General features: G+C 33.2%; 1 protein-coding gene across 1 annotated transcript in view; it reads left to right on the top strand.

Annotated features, from left to right (window-relative positions):
- The window catches only part of LOC117124301 (fibronectin-like), a 61,105-nt gene extending 51,740 nt beyond the window's left edge, over positions 1–9,365 (top strand). Inside the window, exons 10-11 of the mRNA XM_033270486.1 lie at positions 7,911–8,180; positions 9,214–9,365. Coding sequence (XP_033126377.1) covers positions 7,911–8,180; positions 9,214–9,365 — 422 coding nt within the window. The remainder of the gene's footprint in view (positions 1–7,910; positions 8,181–9,213) is intronic.
- Positions 9,366–9,383: the final 18 nt, after the last annotated feature.

The raw sequence follows: 9,383 nt of genomic DNA, 5'->3' as shown, positions 1-9,383 counted from the left end.
AAATTGTAAATTGTAAAGGGAAAAACAACACCCATTTCATCGTTATTTACTGCTTGTATGTTTATCTCAGCAGTAAACCTCATTTTTTCATTCTGATGAAATTACTGTTTTATTAGAAATGTTAACAAATTTGTATTTTAAATAAACATTTAAACTACACTACACATTGACAAATCAATCTAATTTCTTAATAATTAAAAATTAAACTTGCCTCATAGCTTCTACAATACAAGAATAAGTATACAAATTATAAAAGATGTATAAAATATTGCATAATTAATTCAACATATAACAAGGGAAAATTATTATACATTATAAAGTGTAGAACCTTTTACAGCAAAATTTATTTATTTAGCATCCCTTTGTTTCCAGTTACAGTAAAATGAAAGAAGTATCAACTGAATCCATGTAAACTACAGAGGGCTAACTTCACAACTGAGTTATTCTAATAACTGAAATATTTTACACTTAACAACATACATTTTTTGGTTTAAATAAATATTATATATTTGTGTATTATATATTTGTGAGGTCTCACCACAAAATGAGCTCATGGTTAGAAATTCAAAAACTGAGTTCACATTACACCTGGGCAGACCACATCATAAGCTTTCACATGCTCCCTGAATGGCTTCCCTACTATAAGTAAATCCAGAGATGTGAGCACCCAAAGTTTAGGTGCATAAGAACCACTTCTTGAGAAAATTGGCCTCAAAAATAAACTAACCCGTACAAACAATATGACCAAAATTACAGAACAGGTGCAGAGAACACTGCCCTGACAAGAAAATTCACTCACAAAGCATACCATCACAAAATATAAGTACAAAGTTATTCAAAAACATTAAAATCAAAATCCTGTAAAAAAAAAAAAAAAAAAAAAAACTGTAAAAAAAAAAAAAAAAAAAAAAAAACCGACCCCGGCCCGCCCTGGCGAATATCTCAACACGACCTCACCAACGATGCGTCTCATTTCGTGGTGAGACCTCACATTTGAATTGTTCAGTATTGCATAAGGAAGACCACAATAAATAAACACAAACATTAAGCAAATATAAATAATAATCTTCAATATCTCAAGTTAACATATTATAATCTTCAATATCTCAAGTTAACATATTACTCTACTGTTTACTGAATCTTTTGGGTATCATTTATTTATCAATTGTATTTTAACACATGCATTTCATTGTTGTATTTAAAGTTTCAAATAAAATAACCGATACAAATAATAATTTAATTGCTTCTTCTAAGTTTCCCTTCTTTAAATGCAAGATAACAGTACTAAATGAATTGATTTGAAGATTTCTGTGCTAATGTACATAATGTACTCATACAATGTTTAGTATACCTTCAATCTTATTAGAACACTATATTTCAAGATCAATTTTCATTTTATATTTTTGAATATTCTACTATATTGTTTTCTTTTGCTATTACTTTTTGTTAGTTAACCACAGTAGTATACCCAATTTTTTTTTTTTTTTTTTTTTTTTGTTTTATATTTTTAAATATTATACTATATTGTTTGTTTTTTTTACTGTTACTTACTGTTTGTTAATTACCGCAGCAGTGAACCCTATTTTGCTTTGCTTCAATCGCAATAGAACTTTCTAATTCAGGGTATAAATGTCTTTTACCCCTTATTTTCTTTTTTTTTTTCTTCTTTTTTTTTTTTTTTCTTTTTATTTTTTAATAATTATTACTTAATAGTCACACATAATGTTACTCCATTTGTCAGTCCGGTTATGAAGTGAATTGTTTGCCATTGAAATTTCCTTTTCGATTGCTTTTTCAAGTCGAAGCCTTCGTTTTTGATATGGTTTTCGAAATTTCGATATGGTTTTGTAGTCAGATTTGCGAGAATAACTTCAGCTACCCGTATTTCTCGACTGAGATGTCAGTGGGAGCTGTAATTTGTTTGGCAAGGAGATGGTGCTGCCCTTAATGCTTATTAAGGGAATTTACGCCCACAAACCTTGTAGTTATTAATATTTTGGTTATAATAGAAAAAGTTTATTTTTTTGGTGACGTCACACTTTCAATATTGATAGCATGCATACGTCATAAGCTAGATTACGTCACCTTTCCCTTGCAAGGCAAACTTTTCCGGCGTGCTTTTTTCATGTATAAACAAACACCACTGCATGCTTTGCACATGGATGGATTGCCTAACTAAGGCTACAAGAGCCGAATTGTTATTCTTAGCTTTTTTTTATTTTCTTATTTTATTTCTTTCAAAAGTGTACTTTCTATCACATATAATTGCAGTGTCTACTTAAGCCTAGGCCTAGCTAGTCTTATTATGCTCATCGTACACAGTACATCAGTAGGCTGCCGCCACCCTCACCCCCACGCTACAGTACAGACGTTTGCTAGGCAACAGAACGTGATTGCACCTTCCTTCCCAGGTGTTAATGGGACATTTGCATATTGTTAGCTAACCAGTTGTGTGTATTCCTTTGTGAAAATGAGTACCGCGGCGTACTCATTTTCACAAAGCATTTGCATCGCCCTCTTGGAAAAACGAAACTTCGAAATAATTGTCTCCATATCTTCGCTAATTAATCACCGTAATTTAGCTTACACTTATGCATGGAGGGAGCACTTAAAATGTACGATAACATATGGAAACGTTTTTGCTACTTTTTATCGTTTGCTAGTCCAGCTATCACGAAAGCAGCGAACTGAGGTCAAATCAACCCCGCCGTACAAGTAGTTTGGATCGACCAATTAAAATCATTGGGTTTGTTTCATTTCTATTATGGGGTTAAAATATTCAAAATTCAATTTGCACAGTCAATATTCTTTTGTTAAAACTTGTATTTGAACACATATTTAACAGTACACATAGTACAATGTAAAGTATACTAATGTTGAGATCTCTCTTCCCCCTAGTCCAGCTTTCGTGTTGGCGGGATTGGCTTAGCCCTACGCTACACGTACCCCTACGGAAATTTTTAAACGGTCCAGACAATAAATTGCATTTTTTTGCAGAAATATAGCCTAATTGCTGCAATTATCTTGTCTTGGGACATTTGTTTTTTTAATAAAGGTAATAAAAGCACACAAAAAATCCAACTGATAATTAAATTAGGCCAAATTACACGAAAAAGAAGAAAAGAAAAAAGAAGTCAAACATTGCAAACACAGTCAAGCAAACAGAAGTATGACGTCATACCAGTGAATCGGACTATCACGCTTGAGAGATTTTTTGACCCCATGAGAGGAAATCGTGGATTGGATGGATTTTATATTTTCTTATTTTTCGATAAAACTACCCAACCAATCATACTAAGTTTTATATCAGCTTCAAGCTTATTATATATAAATCCAACTGATAATTAAATTAGGCCAAATTACACGAAAAAGAAGAAAAGAAAAAAGAAGTCAAACATTGCAAACACAGTCAAGCAAACAGAAGTATGACGTCATACCAGTGAATCGGACTATCACGCTTGAGAGATTTTTTGACCCCATGAGAGGAAATCGTGGATTGGATGGATTTTATATTTTCTTATTTTTCGATAAAACTACCCAACCAATCATACTAAGTTTTATATCAGCTTCAAGCTTATTATATTCCCTCCACGAATCCACTTGGGCCAATTCGAACAAAGCAATTATAGTCTGCGAGTGAGGGAGTAAGAAACGAGCTCGGAACAGCCAAAAAACCTCAAATTTCTTGAAATTCTCTATCTAAATCGGCGTGAGGAGCTGTTATAAATCGGCGTATTCCGACAAAACTGTAGGGTTTTTTTCATTTTTTCTTCACGAAATGGTAGATTAGTATTTCTTACAACATAATCCGCTTGAGCCATTACAAGAAAATCACAGATTTTGTACCAAAAATGTACTTTTGTGAAAAAAATCCAGTTTTCTCCAATGGTTAAGGCGACCTTGGAGAAAAAATGATACAACGTTTCCATAAGCATTTCACACCCGACAAACCCCGAACTTTATTCATGCATTACATAGGCCTAAATAGTTTCCCATCTTCATGTATGTACTCCAACATCACTGGCGCATGGTAACAACCAACTGACTGCAGACCATTTCCGGTCACACATTACTCTCCATAACGCAGCACCCCCAAGTTCCGTCACCTCTGGGTGGACACCCAGATATTTTCCACAAATCAAAGATAACGTCCAAAATCCAAAATACCCGCCAAAATTACAATGGGAGATATACAGCATTTATTTGGTTTTTGTCAATTTTGTTTAGTAAAATTGTCACCGCAGACCAAGACTTTTCAAGATCAATCAAGGCCCACCTGGTCCAAGAATTTGACACAATTATATCTAAGATTGCCAACAAAATAAGAAATGGCAACAAACAATTTTAATTATTAGAGAATTGTAGCATATTGTTTGGTTATTTCAGAATTTTTTTTAGTGGATTTGTCATCTGGGACATAAAGACGTCAAGATCAATCAAACAGTGAGCTTAGTGAGTTGTTATCTTAAGTAATGAGTTATCTCTAGCAAACACAATGTCTTAATACTATGCACAAATAAACAGTTTGTAATGAGAAATCAGACAACGCACGTTTCCACCTTATGCCGACTGCATGGGGATGGCTTCTAAACAAATCGTATATTGATCAAAATCCAGAATATAAACAGAAAATGGAAAATTAAAAATGGTAAAACAGAGCATAATGTTAAGATCACAATATGGGACAGAAGTATAAAATACTTAATATGATATATCATAATGAAGTCTGTAGCATAGTCGAAAATATATAATATGCTAAATATAAATAGTAGTAGGAGTGAACAATAAATATAGGCTAGCTTAGTTACTATCTTTTATGAATGTGTATTCATTTGCAAATTCCATGTCTTTACTCAGGCCTTGTCTTTTTTCAGGCCTTTAAGGCCGGTTTATACTTCAACGATAACGATAAAAAAAAGTTGAAAGTAATTGTTCATATAGAAAATAAAAGAAATAAGAGAAGTTTTTACACTAGAACGATTCGATAACGATTTATCAGTAATGCGATAACAAAATATTTTGACAAAACAAATCAGATGACGTCATAATCATGGGAAAACATTAAAATCGTAGTAGTAGCAACGATTTTATCGTTTTTCCATGATTATGACGTCATCTGATTTGATTTGTTTAAAAAAAATGTTGTTATTGTATACACGATAAATCGTTATCGAATCGTTCTAGTGTAAAAAAAACCTCTCTTATTTCTTTTGTTTTCTATATCAACAATCGCTTTTTTGCTTCTTTATCGTTATCGTTATCGTTGAAGTATAAACAGGCCTTTATTGTGGGTTTCTGCACAACGCCTATAGTTTTCTTTGGTAGATTTAAAAATAATAAATCGCATGTCGTTAGCATTATGGTTAGGGGGACTGAAATGAGCTGCGACTGATTTGCTCATGTCTTTACGTCTTATAGTGCATTTATTATTATTAAGTCTCTCCCTGATTTTGGTACCTGTTTCACCTATGCAATTACCCTGGTTACACTAAATACAATAAATGAAGTAAGTAACGTTAGAAGCATGGCAGTCTAGATTCTCGGGATGTATGATTTTCTTGGATCCTGGGTATTTTAAATCTATGCTACGTTTAATTAGGCCTATATGACATAATTGGCATCTGCTGTGTTTGCAGAGTTCATTTCCTATGTCGGTTGAGTGGTTGTCGGTTGAGTAGTTTAGATGATGCTATGAGAGATTTAAGATGTGGGGGTTGTCTGCGTGCGATTGAGGGTGGTGTGTCATAAAGTTGAGCTATGAGTGGGTCTGATTTGAGGGTTTTTTAATCTGTATTAATGGCATCTGTAAGTGGTTAGTATATTGATCGAAATTCAGAATATTATACAGAAAATGGAAAATTGAAATTATGTTAAAACAGAGAATTATTAAGATCACAATGGAACAAAAGTATGAAATATGTAATATAATATATAAATATACATATTGAATCCTGTAGCATAGTCTAATCAATATAATATGATAAACATAAATAATTGTAGGATTGAATAATGTCTTTGCCAGTGATCACTCAGTTCTTAAGATAACAATTTACTAAGCTCACTGTTTACTATTTTTGTTTATTTTTCATGAAGTTTAGTACCGCCCATACATTGTTGATAGGCCAATTGGCTTTCAGCAACTTGTACAACTTGTACTAAGTATCTCAATCACTTACGCGGATAAAGTCCTCAGGAGTGGACGAAATATTCGTGTTAAATAAATTATGTTCCAAAAATACGTCAATTGACTTCTGTATTTTATCTGTCATCGCCTATTATATATAATATAACTGTTTATATATATTATATATATTTGTATAGGCCTACTTTCAAATTACAAATTCTTAAAGAAATTTGATGCGGACCAGAGCTATTCCTATGAATCTAAATTCGAAAGTATATGTAACAATTTATCTGAACTTACTAAACGTGATACTTTGAAGTTAATACGTACCTGCCATCATCCTGGAATTTTTTTTATACCATTCCCGAACTTCATAAATATTGTCTGCACTTATCAAACTAAAACTTGATAATCCAGAACTCCCTCAGGATAAATCCACTATATTGGACTTAGCTAAGAATGTAAACATCTTCTTCCGGGGTAGACCTATAGTCTCTTCGATAGGTGCATTTACAGATCATTTATTGCCCCCGTTACCCAACAATCCCATCCTTGTCACCATTGACGTATCTTATTTCTAACATGCATCACTGTGACGGCTTAGAATCATTCTTCGCCTCACAAACACTCACATTAGATAAATTAAATCACATATTGTGGCCACCACTAACTTCATTCTAACACACAATTTACCTTTAACTTGATAATCCAGAACTCCCTCAGGATAAATCCACTATATTTGACTTAGCTAAGAATGTAAACATCTTCTTCCGGGGTAGACCTATAGTCTCTTCGATAGGTGCATTTACAGATCATTTATTGCCCCCGTTACCCAACAATCCCATCCTTGTCACCATTGACGTATCTTATTTCTAACATTCATCAGTGTGACGGCTTAAAATCATTCCTCACCTCACAAACACTCACATTAGATAAATTCAATCACATATTGTGGCCACCACTAACTTCATTCTAACACACAATTTACCTTTAACAGTTCTCATTATCTTCAAATAAAAGGCAGATAAATGGGAACAAATGTCTCCTAACTACGCTAATACATTCATGGCAGAACTTGCAAAAAAACCTTATCTACCTCAAACCGGCTAGTTACCACCGCCGGTACATAGATGTCATTTGAATCATATGGCCACATGGTGCCGATACACTTAAACACTTTGAAGCCCAAGCCAATTCCATTCACCCTCATATGAAATTTACACTAGAACACTCGCATGCATCTCCTTTTTTAGACGTTTCATCTCTTAACAACAAAAACCAAATCACCACGGCTCTCTACACTAAACCTGCCGACAGTCATGCCTTTCTTAAATTCGGCAGCCATCACCCACATTACCTTTATCTGTAACGTTTATGTTCCAACTCAATAGATTATGAACACTATGTTTGTAATTTATTTTTTTGAAGACTGGTTATCTCAATGATCTAATTAAGTGCCAAATTCACAAAGCTTCAATACACTCCCGTTCACACTTACTTATTTACAAACCCAAAACTTCATCCGAACGCATTCCCCTCACTTTCGAATTTCACCCTTCCACTATGACCGTCAATAGCACCATTAAACCTTCCCTTTCTCAAACACATATAGAGCCCTAGTTACAGCGCTATTTATGTTCAACTAATGTAAGCATAAAACATCCCAATAAATGATTCAATTGTTTTACCTAATAATAAGTGATATATAATAATCATACTGTATTTCAGTCAAATCAAACATATATTGTATCTACATAAATCTTACATTCTACTTCTTTTTTTTAAGAACCTGCAATACCGAATAAAATACACATTTTGACTCGTACTTCTCAAAGTGTCACCTTAGCGTGGGAAAAGGCAGAGGGAATATTTGACTACTATACCACAAAGTTAGTTTCATCTAAGCATTATCTGCTTGCCAACTATAGCCCAGAAGTGACGACAGTCGAAGGACGGAACTTGGATCCTTTCCTTGGATACGATTTCTATATAAGCACCGTCTCTGGACAATTGCTAAGTGAGGCTCGCCACATACACTTCAATACAAAAGAAGGACGTAAGCATTAACAATTATTGATATAGAAGGAAAACATAATTATAGACAAATGTAGATGCTTGTATGTTGGGTAGATATAAAGAAAGGAATAAGGAGGAAAATATGAAGGTATATAGCATGATGAAAATGATTGAATTTTTAGAATTATCATTGTTTTTATGTACACATACTTTCAAAAAATAAAAATAACAATAACAGTAAGACCGTCAATAGTAATTGTTAATAAATCAGGATAGCCGTTAACACTGTTAAATTGGTAAACACAGTGTGTTTTCAAACGTACTAAGTATTCAGTACATTTCCACGTCAGGTAGGGCAAAATTACACCTACACATAGTAAGACCGTCAAGTTATTCAAATACTAGTGCTGGTCAACTATGCATACGCCAAAAGAGTAAAAAATATAAGTTGCTTAATGGGATTTTTATTTCCAACCCCAGTAGCCCGGTTAAGGTTTATCATTTTCGGAGGTCGCGTCTAGTCTTTTAAATGCTTAAAACTAGGACCTATCATGGTCATTTCTATTTGAGGTGCATCAAAAACTAATGCTGTATTCAACTACGCATGCGCAAAGGAGTTTAAATGATCAGTTGCTATAATCAGATTTGAATTTCCATGTAAGCATTAGTGGCCCAGTTTGTTAGGGATATTGATGGTTTACACTCCCATGTTATTCCTCTTACTTTACATACACTACGGCACTCTGACTCTAACCTGATGACACTATCTATCTAACTATCAAAACATATATCAGTTGTTTAATTATCAGTTACATGTGTAATCGAATAATATAAATTAAAAGATTATGAGGCTTAAAATAACTATGAAAACATTATTTTTAGCAAATAAAATTAAGTTATTGTAACACAACAATAAATACAAATTATATTAAAATGAATTTAAAGTAGACGAATCTCAAAATGCAAGATCTGACAATTAGTTGTTCATGTTAAAGAGTAACTTGTATATCTTTGCTCAAATAACGATTGTTCTATTTTTTCTCTCAAAAACAATTGATCATGTTCAAATTTAGGTCCAGGTCAAGTCTCAGAGTTCAAATTGATGCCTGTAAACCCAACAAAAATCAGTGTTCAATTCAAACAACCTTCTAACTCCAATGGAAAAATACTTGCTTATAGAATTTCATACCAGGGATCTGCTTCAAACGTTAGTATATTTTTATAATGTTACGAAATATATACA

Source organism: Anneissia japonica, unplaced genomic scaffold, assembly GCF_011630105.1.
Source record: "Anneissia japonica isolate Jap-2015-1 unplaced genomic scaffold, ASM1163010v1 scaffold288012_len1326614_cov192, whole genome shotgun sequence".
Lineage (NCBI taxonomy): Eukaryota > Metazoa > Echinodermata > Crinoidea > Comatulida > Comatulidae > Anneissia > Anneissia japonica.
This window is presented reverse-complemented; position numbering and strand designations above follow the sequence as displayed.